Below are 17,006 nucleotides of genomic sequence, written 5' to 3' on the forward strand. Positions count from 1 at the left end.
CGTGCGTGCTCGTGATCGTTCACTCGTTCTCGTACTCGTTCTCTTTCGTCACCCGGAGGACCATAAAGTTATTGTTCATATATGAAAAAGTCTATTCTCGATTACTTAGCAAGCGGTTAAAAAAGGGTGAAATACGGCGGTCACAGGTGTCGCGCAATTCGTCGTTCTCGGCACGTCGTTCACATAAGGCCGCGTCGGCCACGTCGTAACACCGGGCCGTGTCGCGCCGGCGGAGTCGCGTTCTAGACTGTTCGTACTCAGGCCGCGTCGGCCACGTCGTATGACACCGGGCCGTGTCGCACCGGCGGAGTCCCGTTGAAGACTGTCAGGCCCCCGTCCCGTCTCAGCCCTCGTGGTACGCACAACACGTGGGCATGAGAACCAGGACAGGGGCCAGATGACACATATGTGAGCGGCGTGGCGCGGCGGGTAGGCAGACAACTGAACCAGTGACAACTGAACCAGGGACAACTGAACCAGTAAAACTGAACCAGGGACAACTGAACCAGTGACAACTGAGCCAGTGACAACTGAACCAGCGACAACTGAACCAGTGACAACTGAACCAGCGACAACTGAACCAGCGACAACTGAACCAGTGACAACTGAACCAGGGACAACTGAACCAGTGACAACTGAACCAGTGGACAACTGAACCAGTGGACAACTGAACCAGTGGACAACTGAACCAGTAGACAACTGAACCAGTGACAACTGAACCAGTGACAACTGAACCAGTGACAACTGAACCAGTGACAACTGAACCAGTGACAACTGAGCCAGTGACAACTGAACCAGTGACAACTGAACCAGTATGACAACTGAACCAGTGACAACTGAACCAGTATGACAACTGAACCAGTGACAACTGAACCAGTGACAACTGAACCAGTGGACAACTGAACCAGTGACAACTGAACCAGTATGGCAACTGAACCAGTGGACGACTGAACCAGTGGACAACTGAACCAGCGGACAACTGAACCAGTGGACAACTAATGTCGTACTGCGCTGTATAGGTATAAGGTAGCGCGTGGCTGGACGGACGGTCTGTGCCAATCTGCCGGTCTGCCAATCATAGGCGGCGGAACGGGGAGGGCACCGGGGCACCGTGCCCCCCTTTGATTGTGGCATTTTAACATTAGCCCTATGGGCGTTGCATGGAAAGAATGGGACCAAAAGTCGACAGTGCCCAGCCTTAATTGAAGGTGTTCCGCCGCTACTGCTGCCAATTGATCTGTGTCCGATCTATTATAGTGTACGTCCGAGCGCCGGACGACGGCTGACAGGGCTGACAGAGCCTGGTGGTCGCGAACTGGTTTGGTAACCGTTACGCCCACCTGGGACGCCCGAATAGTTAGCAACGTATAAATAATATTCACTTTGATGGCCTAACTCGGGGCAGACAGGGCACGCAACGTGGGCTTGGCAGAGTTCAGCCCTCCTGGGCCCAGAGGAATCTCCGGTATATAAATGGAAGTCACTGCTCGGGCTAACATCGGGCTTACGCCAAACGTCGCACAACTAGGGCTCAGGGCTAAACAACGGCTGTCCTGAGCTCGCCGAGAGGGCATATACCTCCGGCAGAGCATGGGCTTTAGTCGGCGTTTTGTGTCATACGCCGACTTTAGTCTTTAGCCCAAGCGCTAGCCGACTTTAGTCCAAGCGCTAGCCGGCTTTAGCCCGACTAAAAATCTCGGGCAAGCCGCACTTCAGCCTGCTTGTGCCCGGAGTAAAATTGCTTGCTGGGCTACTGGTTAGTGGTTCAGTTGTCACTGGTTCAGTTGTCACTGGTTCAGTTGTCCACTGGTTCAGTTGTCCACTGGTTCAGTTGTCACTGGCTCAGTTGTCACTGGTTCAGTTGTCACTGGTTCAGTTGTCACTGGTTCAGTTGTCTACTGGTTCAGTTGTCCACTGGTTCAGTTGTCCACTGGTTCAGTTGTCCACTGGTTCAGTTGTCCACTGGTTCAGTTGTCACTGGTTCAGTTGTCCCTGGTTCAGTTGTCACTGGTTCAGTTGTCACTGGTTCAGTTGTCACTGGTTCAGTTGGCTACTGGTTCAGTTGTCCACTGGTTCAGTTGTCCACTGGTTCAGTTGTCCACTGGTTCAGTTGTCACTGGTTCAGTTGTCCCTGGTTCAGTTGTCACTGGTTCAGTTGTCACTGGTTCAGTTGTCCCTGGTTCAGTTGTCCCTGGTTCAGTTGTCACTGGTTCAGTTGTCCCTGGTTCAGCTGTCACTGGTTCAGTTGTCCCTGGTTCAGTTGTCACTGGTTCAGTTGTCCTGGTTCAGTTGTCACTGGTTCAGTTGTCATGGAACCGGCGCGGCGGACCGACCGCCGCGCTCCGAGCGCCGGCCGTCTTTGCGAAGATATCCAAAATGCCTATTTGCTCGCTAACAATATCAGCTGTGAATTGTTTTCCCTGAACCTCGACGCCATCTATTCGCTTGCTTCTCACAACCACAAATCTCACAAAATGCAGACATTACAGCTCAGACCCCTGCCCCGTAGCGTCATTAGCGATTATAAAAAGAAAGAAAAAAAAAAGAATGCAGAACGAAACGAGTTCCGATTTCGCGCTCTCCATGCTAGGTCTTATTATACTGCAGCGTTGCCGTCTTTCCCTGCACTCCACCACTGGTTGAGTAGATCATAAGACGATCCTTTTGCATATGATTATCCTAAAATGCTTGTTGTTTGAGATATATGCGCCAGGCTCGTGGACAGAGTGCGCGTTCTATCCATCCACGAACAGCGGGAGTTTCGAGTGAAGTCGTCCCTTATAGTCCTTGGCTGTCACCGGTCTAACCTGTACATACGGCAAACGGAGCGTGTAAACACAGTAGGCCCATCTCGGGGGATGGCCGTCGCGCTAGCGTGGTGTGCGTTTCCCTCCCAGAACGGCAGTGTGTCTCGACGTCTCGGAAAGCGCTGATGCGACCGGCGGGCAAACACCACGCCGGTCGGCGCACAATTTGCATACCTTAATTATGGTCGTGTGCCCGTTCTGGCCGAAAACTGTTGCGCGCCAGCTGAGATAAGCGCTCGAAGGGATGGGAAAAGTTGTGCAATGTGCCAGCTGTGGATGCAGGAGCTGGTAGCGGTATTTGATGGGACTCTGTGCGTTGGATTAAGCGCTCTAGGGCCTACGTTTGTCGGCATCTCATGCCGACCTGTCGATGTATTTCGCTTGTCGTTTTTCCTATCCCCTGCTGGGACGACCAGCTCACTTCGGAAAAGTCAGTTCAACTTTATGCTTTTTCCTAGTCTGATATATCGATCATTCAAAGGTCATGTGAACGTGACTAAGGAGATGAGATGTGCAGACCACAGTAGCTTCAGAGGCGGTTCAAGGGCTTTACGGTCATGCAGAGCGTGGGCCTTTGATGTGAAAGAAATTCTGCACTCCATAACGAGTATCAAAGAGCATGGTCTGTGTTTTTCGTTTGATAATGTCTGTATCACGTCGGGCCGTGCCAGACCAAAGAAGAACGTGATCTTGCTTTTCTATGACCCTCTTATCCGATCCCCGCGCGTGAGCCGAGTGTTTTATTTGCGAGAGTGCCGGCGAATCTGGTAGAAAGGTCTCGAGCTCCCCATTCATCATTCCGAAATTATGATTGCTATCGATGCCTTGCAGAGCTCTTCCTCCACAAGATGCATACTCTCTCTCTCTCTCTCTCTCTCTCTCTCTCTCTCTCTCTCTCTCTCTCTCTCTCTCTCTCTCTCTCTCTCTCTCTCTCTCTCTCTTCTCTCTCTCTCTCTCTCTCTCTCTTCTCTCTCTCTCTCTCTCTCTCTCTCTCTCTCTCTCTCTCTCTCTCTGTCTCTCTGTCTCTCTGTCTCTCTGTCTCTCTGTCTCTGTCTCTGTCTCTCTCTCTCTCTCTCTCTCTCTCTCTCTCTCTCTCTCTCTCTCTCTCTCTCTCTCTCTTTCTCTCTCTCTCTCTCTCTGTCTCTTTTTTCTCTCATCCCTTCTCTCCCTTTGCTTTCGCATTTCCGTCCCTCATTCACTCTTTTTACTTGGAGCTCTGATTTTGATTCATCGCTGCTTATTATAATCGGCAACCGCAGTTGAGAATCATGTCAGGGTAGGTATATGCTATTTCTGACTCACGCTGCCCATGTTTCAGTGCTGCTGGTGGTAAATCACTATCTGGCCTTCCAGCACTTCACGTCAGAATACTATCCATTCCACGAGGTGAGTAACATTTCCTTGGGGCTCACATCATTTTAATTTGCTTTGAAGACACTATTCTAGGGAGCGTTTGTGAAATAATATAGCAATCTCCCATCATTGTTGTTGTCGTCCTACACGATTCGCCCGAATAGGGGTTTTCAGGTGCAATAATGTCCAATCGATTCAAAAATTACCCTCTTGATAATGTATGTTTCTTCGTTCACAAACTGAGCTACGTTTGTTTATAAAAGGCGTACGAAATTCGTCATTTCGAAGTTTGTTTATAGGAAGGCGTGTTCGACCTTTCAATTATTTACCGTCATGTTTTGTGTGTGGGATCACGAATCAGACCAAATCTAATTCGACACATAGTGTCATAAGCTAACAGGGCTAGTTTGCACGTAAAACAAAGTAATATTACGCTTGATGCCTATGTGTAAGCAGAACGCATATTAAACTCCATCATGGTTGTTTTGCGAGAACAAATGTGGTCCTATGCTGGGTGCTTTGCTGGGTGTATAAATATGGTGCTGCTGCTCTAGTCCTTCCTGGCCGCCCAGTTACCCCGCACGGTGCAGTCTGCGGCGGTGCGACCGTATATGTTTGTCGCCCCCGAGTGTTTCCGTCCGTGCCCGCTCGTCGCCACAAATGACCGCTTAGCCTGAGAAGCTGGCTGAGGCCAACCATTCCTTTCCGGGTCAAATAAACAGGTCGCGAGTGAACGTGACCTTCCCTCCCCTCGGGAACTTCCTCCCGTGGAGCGGCGCGGCGCGCTCCGGGGGTCACCGGTCGGGCGGTGACAATTCTTTTCAGCCTTTGTCGGCTGATCCTGTTGTTTTCCAGTTTAGCTAAGCCACTCGGTTTGCATTGCTGGAGCGGTGTTCTCGCAGACAATTGGACGGGCACGGTTGGGATTGCAGAGCAGCCCTGCTTTGTTCTCGGCGAGACTGTTGCTCGGTATGCTCGGCGGAAACTGGAGACGGAAGGAGTGGCTTTGTCAGCGCTGAATCAGCCTCCTGTTGACTCGGCATGTTATCGTTAGTAGTGAACTAGTTAATTAAGTAATTAGTTAAATTGTTGATTTTGAAAATCACGTGTTTGTAAAATTTGGAAAGGCAATATACAGCGTGCATTACACTCGTTAGCTAAATATATGTAGTTACATAAGTTAGCTAAATACTATACTCGTATGACCGCTTCAGCAGTGCGGCAAGCCGCTGCTCCTACCGCAGTGGTCACCTATCATTGTTTTATAGCAGTATATAAATAGGTATATTAGGTGTCGAGTAAGCACATGTAGATGCGTTCTGACGACTTAGCTGTAGAACAAACGCCCACCGTGATAAGTGCTCCTTGCGGCAGCGATGAATTGTCATCTTGTCTCGCACCGATTACTCTGAAGCTGCCTCTTCGCCTCCATCTCCGTGTGGTGGTTTCCGTCGAGACGTTTCCACCTGATTGCGACTGCCGGGTCTTTGGTGCATGAAGCGGACTATTTCGAGCCCACTTATTGGCTTCTGCCGACGCTTCAGCTAGCTTTGCGGAGGACGCACTAGCTAACCTTGCGGAGGAAATGACGCCTGTCTGTTGTCGCACCACTGAATATCATTGCACAGACATTTGACGCTAGTTTGAGCTGCAACGTGTCAAACACCGTCTGCCGAGCAACGTGATCCGTCTGGCTTCTGGTAAGCGATCTTGCGCTGTCGTTAGCTTTGGTCGAGCAATTGATGCAACTCCGGCGATGGCGCGTGTGCTTGCTTCTGGGACGAGTCCAGGAAGGTTGGAATAAGGTTATCGGTGTTTCGCCTCACCGAACGAGCTTCACACTGATGTGCGTTGGAAAGATTGCAATTTGAGAGCGCCGATGCTGGCTTAAGATTTGCCGAAGGAGGTGTGATTGGGCTGACTGATCTCAGTTTTTACGGTATAAAACCATTTTGTAATATTCCTTTTTAGGGCATCAGCAGTTTAAGGCTACAGATGTTTGGCTGTGTTTGTGAGTTTGTAGTATTTTCTTAAAGGGACAGTATCACCATTTTGATGAAATTTGACATTGCATAGGCCCCACCTTTCTGGTCCGGGAACTGAAGACCGATCCTCGAAGCTCCACACCGTTATCCCGCTATCGCCGCTCAAAGTACGAAAGGTGTACCACACTTTGAATCGTGCTTCACTATCTTCACTGTTTAAATGTTTGCGCCGTTTTGAATTGACCGCCAGTAATAAAACTTTTACCCTGGTCATTTCATCAAATTTTATAAAGCCAAAACGTTTTTCGCACTTATTCATCACCGTTAAATTCATTAAATAGTCGTAGGCAATTTCCGCTGTTTCCTTCGGATTCTAGCGGCTCAACAAAGGAATTCCTCCAGCTTGAATCACAATCTCCCTCCAATGTATGACGTTTATCACGTGATTGTCACGTGATATTTTCTCCCATTGTCAATTGTCACGTCCAATTGTCACTCCCTCCAATTGTCACGTTGTATCAGAAGAACGACCGCGTAAGCGTAGCGTCAATAATGTATTATCCGCGCCAGTTCTGTAGTAATTTTGCATGCTTCCAAACTGGCGGCCATGCTTGTATAGTGGTGGTTCGCTCATGAAAATGAATCATGAAAATGAAATGTGGTTGCAATATTTTTCACCGAGTTCGGTCCTCAAACTATGTTTTTCTGATTCAGAAAAATAAGAAATGCTAGTAAAAAAAAAATCAGCTCCATACATGGATTTTTTTTTCGATGATACTGTCCCTTTAATCGGATGTTAAATGTAAAAATCCTTAAAAGTTAGCTTTTTCGGAATAGAGTCGCAACAGGACCTCGATGGATCAGCACACCGCTTGGGAGCATCCGTTGATCGTTCATAGATGCGTCGCCTAGCTGTTCTGTCGAAGCGCGGTGATACAGCGATATTGTATCCTTCCCAGTGATGCGACTTAGAAAAAAACTGCAACGTTGCATCGTTTTGCAACAACTCGCCATAGCATTACCACCAGTCGTTTTTCCCATTTCAACAACTGCCGGCCCATCCCAGACTCTCCATGCCTGCCATTACGTGTGCCGCTGCCGCCATTACCTGGGTCGTGTCGCTCCCGCCGCGGCCTCTCCGTGTCCCCCGCGTCCGACTGGCGACATAACCTCACGTGCGGCTCCAACTGGTGCCGCTGAGTCCGCGGGCGCCGGCGACCCGGCTGAACTCGGGCCACGGACGTCAGTTCCGGGCCGGCGGCAAACATCAGCGGTCCCCGGCCGAAGAGTTCCTGCACCCGCGCGCCCCGGGAGGACGGCGGACCGGCCGGAGACTCTCTGCACCCGCGGTCCCTGGTCGGAGAGTTCTGCACCCGCGCGCCCCGGGAGGACGGCGGACCGGCCGGAGACTGCACCCGCGCGCCCCTGTCGGAGACCCTCTGCACCCGTACGCCCCGGCCGGAGACTTGGTGCACCCGCGCGCCCCGGCCGGAGACATCTGCACCCGCACGCCGCAGGACGGCGGAACGGCCGGAGACTTTCTGCACCCGCGCGCCCCGGGAGGACGGCCTGCCGCGCGGTGTGCCGGCCCAGACCGTAGCGGTGCCCGAGATGGAGCGGTCTTCTCAGAATGGTACCAGGATTTGTGTGGCCTGTGACTAAGTAGATGTGCTGATGTTTTGTATGGTCTCCTGATTCGTTTGTCATGGTTTGCCGTGCGTTGTGAACCATCGGACTCGTCAAAATTTAAGCTCCGACTGATTAGGCCTTTAGATGGTTGCATTATATTAATTTTTATCTTCATGGATTTTTTTTTGCATTTCATTTTGTTTTTATATCCCTCCTAAATCCTAATCGCTCACATTTTCAGAAATATTTATCCTGGTCACATCTTTCCTCATCTCATGCTACTCATGGACAATTAATCTCAATCCATATCCTCGAGTGACTCGATGCATACCGGGTTTTCATTACCGACTGGTGTCTGAGCAATGATCCGTCTCGCTGACTTAATGTGTGTCTCTCGGCAGGTCATCGGCTACTTCGTGGTGTGCCTGTGGTTAGTGCCACTGGAGCTGCTCGTTTCCCTGTCGGCAAACGAGAACGTGCTCCCCACCATGGCCGACAACAGCTTACATCGGCGAGGTGAGTTAGGGGAAAGGGGTAAGATCTTACAGTACGCTCGCACAGGCGTTGTAGGTGAGAAAGGGATAAAGACCGAACATGCCACTTTTGTCTGGTATGTATGGTTGAGCAGTGTTTTGAAACGAGTTGTTTGGTGAGTTTACGTACATTCAGAGGCCTCCATATACATAATTCGCTTACTTTGACGATATGAATATGTTATCTCCAAACGAGCGAATCGAACAGCTGGATTCGCTTTAGATATTAGCCTTATCTGCATGACGACTCGTAAAAAGGCGGCCAGGCTCTGTGATCATCTCCCATGGGGAATATGGTCCGGTCTCATCACCATAACGCGCTGGCCGCATGGGTGGAAATGAATTCGGACATTTTCCGGCCTGCTAGGGAAGGAGATAACTGGCGTGCGAAACAGTGCAGACATTATTCTGTGCTTCGGAATATTTGTCATGATATTAGCTTATGTCTGCTGTTTTGATAAAGTCACATACTCCTCTTCAGGCTCGAATTGTCAAAGTATGGTTTGGATGCTGCACTGGTCGTTGACTTTAAAATTGGAACCATCTTCTTACTTTTAGTGAGCTGAATTAAGCCGATATAAAATTGTATTGAAAAATAATGTTTGTCATTTTTTATAATCAATATCTCTTATCATATCGGCATGTTTTTCCATTGGCTAATATTATTGGTGAACGTTTTTCACTGTTATATTACTGTGAAAAGATATTTGATATATCCTACCGCCTTGCCGCTTGGCTCTGGGACTTATCTGTACCAACAACCCGATATTTTAGCATCAATGATGCCTAGCGGGTACTTTGCCTCTGACCGAATCGGCGTATTGCCCATATAATTCACAAGGATATATGGATGTCGGCCATAGCAGAATATGACGTGGAGCACATCTCATCTTGTGAATAGACTGGTCATCGTTAATGTGCAGTGTCAATAAGTTGACTCCGATTTCCTGTAGAAATGTTTCGTTTAGACTCAACCGGATATGATATGGATCTGTATGTTTTTTTTCAGCGTTTTTTGGGGGGCGAAAACGACATTACAATTCCCGGTCTATTATTTGGTAGGCAGTTAGTGTTTCGCCTTCAAAATTTCATTCCGCATGATTTGCATCACGTAAACTACATGCAGCCACACAGTTGTTTGCTCCACCACTCTGAGCTACGACCCTCCCCTATTTTCCGCCCTGGTGGCCCAGCATCGCCGGAACATCCGTCACCTCGGCCGAGAGGATGTTCTCGATATGTCCATTGCCATGCTGTATGTGCTGGAGCTGTCCGCTCAGCGGCTGCCGTGTCGTGTTCGTTTCGCGACGAGACATTGGCGATGAGCTCACTCGCACGACCAAGTTCGGCAGTCTCAGGACTTTGTGTGGACTTTAATGGTGTTATTTCGATCGGTTAGTTGTGGGTCTCGGAAATACGTAGTAGCCATTATGCAGGGTGTCCCAAAAATAATGTCACACTTTTCCAGCGTTAATTGCATGAAAATAACAAACATGAGCGATTCGCTTTTCTTACATACATGTATCCCACCCACCTTCTCCCTGATACGGGTAAGCATACGGTCCGGGACATCAGACATCAACATGTTCAGCTGCTGTGGACTGATCTTGGACCAGACAGGTCGAACGTTCCTGGTCAGCGTGCCTTCAGATTATCCTGGTGCCATTTTGTTCACCTCTTACCGGACGATCGCCCTAAGATTTTCTTTCGGCGACAGGTCGAGGATATTTCCCGGTCCTTCTCCTTGAATGCTGGGAAGTTCGATCTGCACCAGTCCTGCGTCATTCTAGATCGATGAGCCGGGGCGCCGACCTGTTGAAAGATGACCCTGGACATGTTCAGCAGAAGTTCTCGGTTGGAGACATGGCTTGGTGGGCTTCAGCTTAAGAGACAACCTCCAGTACCGACGAATTGTCGACTTGGAGACTGGATGACCGTTGGCAGTCAGCATCCTTGCCAGTTTCCTTGTGGATTGGCCCGTCTTTAGCTCTGCACTTCGCGATGACGATCTGCGCTACCCGGCTGGCGGAAGTCTTCCTGCCGTGACCTAGCTGCTTCTCAGGCGCGCCTGAAGGAGCGGATAGACGCGTCTATCCGCTTCTGTCGCGTGACAACCAGCGCCAAATCGTGCGGCAAGGCAACTAATGCCCAGTGCCTCGGCGACCTGGCCGTGGGTCATGCCGCCGGCAACCATGCCGACTGCCCCGTTGCGGGACGTTTTGCTGTGCAGTTCTGCCATCCTGGACACCTGGTCCGCGCGCGCTGGGTACTGCCCCGGAAATGACCTCCGTACTCCCCTTGACCGGTAAGGGTCACAAAAATTTGAAGGTCACGTGACTAGAATGCAGCCAATATGGTCTGGGAGCCAGTACCGGCGAAATTATGTTAATATTGCGCCGTAGAAGGCAAAATAAAGGTTATGGGAGGGTGTGACATTAATTTTGGGCCGCCCTGTATTACTTTAGTATATTTTCGTTTGTAGCTGCTTATCTGGTTTGGGTTTCGTTTGATGGTTGTTTTTCTGTTCTTCAGCAGGTGGGATTCTTACCACTTGCCGGTAGTAAAATTGCCGTTGAGCTTATTACTAGCGGGCGTTCCAGGTGTACTTCTAATTGGAGACAAACATGTTTTGCCGGACGCATGGTGCCTTATTGGAGTGCATTAATGCCAGGCGTTGCTGGACTTCACTCAAAGTATTATTGGGCTAGAAAATAGCCTGTCAAAAGTCGCTTCGATCTGCCGCGCTGGCTGACGCCGGGTGTCGCTCTTGTGTTGCCGGTGGCGGTGTGAAGTCGAGACTGTTTACCGGCCGCCGGCTGACACCTCCGCTATCCTCTGCCCCCAACTTTTCGCCTGATGTAACCTTCGTCAGACTGCGGGCGGCCGGCCTGACTTCCCGGCTGTCTAGGGCGCCGTCTGGGTGGAAGCGAACGGTGCTTTTAACGACCCGTCTCGCCGGCCCGACGGTGGTAAAACTACTAAGGGCGCAGCGGTACTGTTCTGTGCTCATCCAGAAAGAGGGGTATGCGATCGACCTCCGTGGTGGTATTGATAGCGATAGGACAACTGGAAGATTGGATCGTGGAGTTTAGAAAAAGGGACAAGTGCAGTGGGTTGCGGTTTTTTGTCAGGTCCGACTTGTTTGTGCTGGAGTTAGTTAAAATATTTCGGTATGATTCAAGTGAATCTTGCTGTGGCTAATTCATTTTCCTTATACTTATGTCATTGCATATTTGTTTTTTTTTTCACATTTCATTGAAATGTCAAAACATGAAGCGAGCTTTTCTTGTCAACCTCAATCCCAAATCCAGTCCGATTCAAGCAATGTGGTGCCGCTCTGCTGGCTGGAACTTGTCCCACGATAATCTCGTCGCTAGATGGCAGCAGCACTGTGCTCCGTGGAAGGTATGCTGTCCCGCCGTACACCGTGCCCCGTATGCTGCTGATAACGTGGCAATATGGACGGGCATCGAAGCTAGCTGACAATGGATTCATTACAGCATTCGACGTTGGATATAACAATGCAATTGCAGGACGGTTTTAATAATTGATGATAAACCGCATCGCGCTTTGTTGTGGCTCTATGGACAAACCGAGGCAATTACAGGAAGAGCCCAGCATTAATTAGTTGAACGAGACCGTCAATTTCAATAGCGCATTGTATACCAGCTAAGGGCTGATGACATGTAACATTTCCTTATACATATTGCATACACGTTGGTTGATGCATTTGTCAGTAATCCTCGTCATCACATGCGTCAAGCTGCGTGACGCAGCAGGGACGCAGCCTGCGTCCCTGCTCACCGCTCGCTGGTTACGTACTCACTGGGTTATGCACGCGGTGGCTGCGTGGCAGATCGTATGTCTTCCGACTTAAAGTCTGACGTCTCCAAGGAGCACCCTAACTTCTCTCTCATCTATGCGAACACCGCCCCTCCCCCACACACACGCGCGTAACTTGATGTAAAACTCATTGACCTCGCTCAACTTGGAGCAGATGATAAAAATTGCAGGTCGTCCTGCGTTTCGGGATGTACTGAGCGTCTCAGACTGTCATGCGGCGCCGTCTCGGAAGCCGCACGGCCATGAGCTCACACGGCGCCGGCGGCAGTGAGCATGAACTTTGCGGACCGGTTCTTCCGCATTCTGTGCGGGCGCTCCCGGGGGAGTGCTGCCGGCGCGGCGGCCAGCTCGACGTAACCGAGTCGGCTGTCGGCGCGGCTGAGAGCGCTCCGGCCGGCCGCCGAGAGCAGAGCGGAACTGGCGGCGGCGTCCGGTTGCATCCGGTGGGCAGCGCTGGCCGGCCGGACGCGCCGGCTGCGTATCCGATCAATCGACTCAGAGTGGCGGCGTCACACTCTATTGACCGCGCGCCGGCCGGCCGCCGGTGGCAGCCGTTCGTGACGGCCGCACACGGGCCCTGGCGTGCCGCCGGCGAGTTCGCTGCAGTGGGGAGGGGCAGGACGGTGTTCATTACCGGGGCCATGTGCAACACGACCGGAACACTGCCGGTACACGGCGACTCCTGCGGGCACAGCGGGCTACTCAGTGGGGGCTCAGCCGACACAGGGCTAGAACGGAATACGAGTGGTGTTCTAGATGTAATGAGAAGCGCCAAAATACTTGAATTGGTTTGTTCGCTGCACCTGAAGACTGAATCATAAGTTACCTGAAATGTATAGTGTTTACATTTTCGGGTCTCGTTCACTGTTTAGCCTGCGAGCTGAAAGCATTTAAAACATTGATTTTTAGTTCAAGAAATTGTTCCCACAAAGTTTTGAATGCGGTAACATTTTAGCTGCAAATTGCAATCAATGTAAAAGTACCGCAGCTAGCCAGCTGCTTTATATCACACGGTAGACCAGTTACTCGCTCGTAGGTCGTTTAACATTTGTTGCGCTTGGGACCATAAATAATCCCGGACTTAACCCGCGCCCCACTGGGGGGGGGGCTATTCATAGCCCCCCTCCCGTTTTTCTGCAATAACTTCCAAACCACTTGACATGTCGACGCCAAACTTTCAGTACCTTCGGCTGCATCAATTTGACACTTTGTGCTAAAATTTGAACTTCGTAGCTACCATAGATCGGCCGGAAATGACGTCAGAGTGACGTCATGTTCTACCGATTTCGACGCAAAACATTGAACCACGGCAATCGCTCCCAAGAGCTCAGTTTTTAAGCTAGATCCAATTTCTTTGCATGAGAGGACTCAAAATTGACTGCGCTATCAAACTGCCATCTTGAATTTTCAAAGTTTTGAAAATTTCGAAAATTTTATATAATAATATTCAAAATTTATATTTTTATATTTTTTTCAAAAAGTTTATGACTTTTCGAAAAAAAAAACGGAATATATGTGACAGAACGCATGCTTATGACTAACTCTAGCAAGTTTTAGCTAAATATCTTCAAAAATGGCCAGGTTATATGCATTATTGCAAAAAATTCACAATTGTTAATTTTTCAAATCAATTTTTCAGTACGTATTTGACATCGTACATCAATATAAATAGCACCATCGTGTTCCTGAGCTCAAACTGCATCCAATAGACACCTTTTTTGTTGAAAAATTTTAACTTCAAAATTTGACCTGTTTTGACCTGGAAGTGACCTGACCTAAGCTAAATTCGACTCAAAATGACCTCGAATGACACAGACGACATCAAATTCGAAATCTCTGGCCTAAAAGGACCATAAAACATGTGTCACGTGACCGACGCATGATATGATATTTCCGTGACCTGTGATGACCTGACCCTGATCTGAAAATCAAAGTACAAGTTTGGTACCCTCAAGGTATCTAGAGCATCTGTTCACGAGTGTGTAAACCAAAAATGAGCCTGATGTGACTTGTAAGACGGTGGCCAGAGCCCAAAAGGTGAAGAAGCCGAAATGCTAATAATTTTTACTTTGACCTGACCTGTGACGTCATCGGTGACCTCGAGGTCAATGAAATTAGGTTTCGCTCGACAGTTTTTCCGGGGTTATCAGACGCCGTTTGAATTTTGACGATAGGCCCAGTAGTTTCGGAGTTAGGAGGGGGGGCTATGGAGAGAGCCCCCCCCCCCCCCAGTAGGGCGTGTTATACGCAGGCCCCAGTGGGGCGCGGGTTAAGTTCGCGTACGATGTCTATGGCTCGTAAAGGCGTGTCATGTTCATATATAAATAACAGTTCGCCACATTAGCGTCCGCTGTATCATCGTATTGTCGTTTTTAATGATAATGCATGTCGCGGACATTGATTCATGAGGCTTTAAAACTGACTGTCGAATGTTTTACGACTCCCTCCTTAGGGATATTTTGATGGCGATGGAAAACAATAGCCTTTCTTTACGTCCTGAAAGTTTTTTATAATGCAGCCATGAATTACAGCCGATAAGTTTGCGCTGTTTCTTCCGAGGTCATTACTTAAAACCCGGAAAGCAAAGGATTGTGATGATTTAAAGCCTTTAAAACACCTCAGATGTGCGCTGTTATCGGTGTATATCGTTGGCGAGAATCGACATAAAGACATGTACCAGAAGTACTGCCAACAGTGCTTCGCGAAAAACTCGTTATAACTCGTTATCCATAGTAATAACTCGTTAACTACGGATATTCTCTGTTGTTTCAGATGACGACGTTCTCAGCAATTACTTCTCGAGGAAGGGTAAGAAGAAAGGACTTCTGAGTTTGTTCAGCTATGCCAAAGAAGGTCTCCTTCCTGTGCGGAGCAAGAAGTCCTACTGATGCGTGCTCTCCTGTAGCGTGTGGAGTCACGTACCCTTCAGAATGTGAGCTGGGCCCACTCAGGTCAGTCCGTGTCCGCGTCACCGAGGCGTTCACTCTCGGCGCTGGCTCAGACAAAGAGACTAAACTTGTTACTCAGCCCGGGGAAGGCCGCGGTGGCTGGCTGGTTCCACCCGCTCCCCTCCCACCTTCGGCCGCTCCGAGGGTGTGTTGGAGGGCTCGTTCGGCAGCTGGACGCCCTGTGTATCGCGAACGCCCTTCCAGTGCCATCCTGCACTGACATGAGGTGCGGTCGCTGTGTTGGGGGCGTGGGATCCGCGGTGATCGGCCATGTATTCGCCCTTGGACTGCTGTGCGATGCTCTGTGGTCCAGTTGACTCGTGTGATACATACGAGGCGGACAGGTGCTCTCCGTGACGGTGTTTTATACCGACGCTGTGCCTACGTTTGTGGGTGAGAGAGGTAGCTCTCAGGACAACGTGGTGGAACTGTTAGCCTGGGCGGCTCCGCTCACATGCCAACTGATATCAGCCTTGTGTTTTACCGCCTGTTAGTGATCAGTCTGTGTACCAGCGTTCAGCAGTGACAGTTACTGTTTTCCCATTGGTTGGCCGTACTGCCGTCAGTCATAACTCTGCGGCGGTTGCCAACCGTCGCAGCTCCCCCTCTCGACCCCCCGCGGTCAGGTAGCGGTCTGCCTTCGATTTCTCCGTCGGTGGGCTGTCGGAATCGACGGCGGGTCGTCGGAATGGACGGGGTTCTCCCCGGGGGGCCGCTGCCGCCGCCGTCAGCGTGACAGACGCGCGGCGACGCCGGTGGGGAGTGAGGTCAGGTTTTGCCACCACAGGCCCACTCGATGTGCGTGGACCCGACGGGCCGCTGTCGGTATTCGTTCCCGTGTTCAAATGAACGCAAGTGATGGTATTTAAACAATGCGTGGTGTGTGTGGTGATTGTGGTGAGACGGGCAGGTTTTGAGATGCATTACGTGATTTTGGGAGCGCCTTCGCTCCGGTTTGTTGTTGCTCTGGGGTGTTTTAAGAAGCTGGGTATTTCAATAAATCTGCCTGGCAGCCCACGTTTTTGTCGTATTTTTAAGTTGTTTGGTTGGCCGCGTTCGGAAATCAATGTGAGTCGGATGGCACCGGGCAGTGGAATGGATTTGGTCGGTGGGAGAATCGATGTGAAATGGACGCACCGAGATTCGAACTGAAGACTTTATAGGTAAGTTGGTATGACAGTGTGCGTTCTCACGGAGAGGCGCGCCTGACATCGCTGCACCGTGGGGACTTTTGCGATCCTAGCACGACATAAGTGGCAAATACGAGTATTTTGATTTCCACTTTCTTTACATTCTTTCTACGCAGAATTGTCCAGTGTATCCGAATCCGACCTTAAATCGCTTTAACGATGATGACTTATACATCAAAATACGTCACAAAGTGAAGGGTTGCGCTGACTAGCACCGTGCTCCTAGGATAAGGCGAAAAATTACATGACAACGGAAAGCCTGCTCACTCGTTTAATCAAGCACCAATTCGATGTTACGACATGTTTTTATAATCTGTATTTAATGAGGAATACGAGCATATGGTTCGAAAAATAGTCTTAAAGGTATGATTTTTGAATGAAATACAAAAATGTTGATATGCCACTTGTCTCGGAGATTTGACTCGGCAAATCATAGCCTTACAAAGTGAGTTACGCGGTGTTACGTGTGGAAACACATATCAAAATATTCTCCCATAAATTCTGCATTGGAATCAACTCTTTATCTTTTGCCCAATTTTGCCCAAACAGCTACTACGAGACATCAAAGCAGAAGATGTCGCGTGGCTCCCCGTGCTCCGCCTCGCTGCCCGGCGCCGCGGCGGTCAGCTGACTGCGGCGTACCGCCGCAGGAGTAAAGTCGTGCTAACGGGGGGCAAAGTCCCCACAGTGCGCTGGTGAGCTCATGTGCAGTTGTATA

The 17,006-nt window shown here is 49.9% G+C and overlaps 1 protein-coding gene across 1 annotated transcript in view; it reads left to right on the top strand.

The window, feature by feature from the left end:
• The window catches only part of LOC122392275 (protein TEX261-like), a 72,436-nt gene extending 56,315 nt beyond the window's left edge, over window positions 1–16,121 (top strand). The window contains exons 4-6 of the mRNA XM_043386963.1: window positions 4,126–4,193; window positions 8,176–8,290; window positions 14,923–16,121. Coding sequence (XP_043242898.1) covers window positions 4,126–4,193; window positions 8,176–8,290; window positions 14,923–15,038 — 299 coding nt within the window. The 3' untranslated portion in view covers window positions 15,039–16,121. The remainder of the gene's footprint in view (window positions 1–4,125; window positions 4,194–8,175; window positions 8,291–14,922) is intronic.
• The last annotated feature ends 885 nt before the right edge of the window (window positions 16,122–17,006 follow it).

Source organism: Amphibalanus amphitrite, unplaced genomic scaffold (assembly GCF_019059575.1).
Source record: "Amphibalanus amphitrite isolate SeventyFive unplaced genomic scaffold, NRLGWU_Aamphi_draft 000479F_arrow, whole genome shotgun sequence".
Taxonomy (NCBI): Eukaryota; Metazoa; Arthropoda; class Thecostraca; order Balanomorpha; family Balanidae; genus Amphibalanus; species Amphibalanus amphitrite.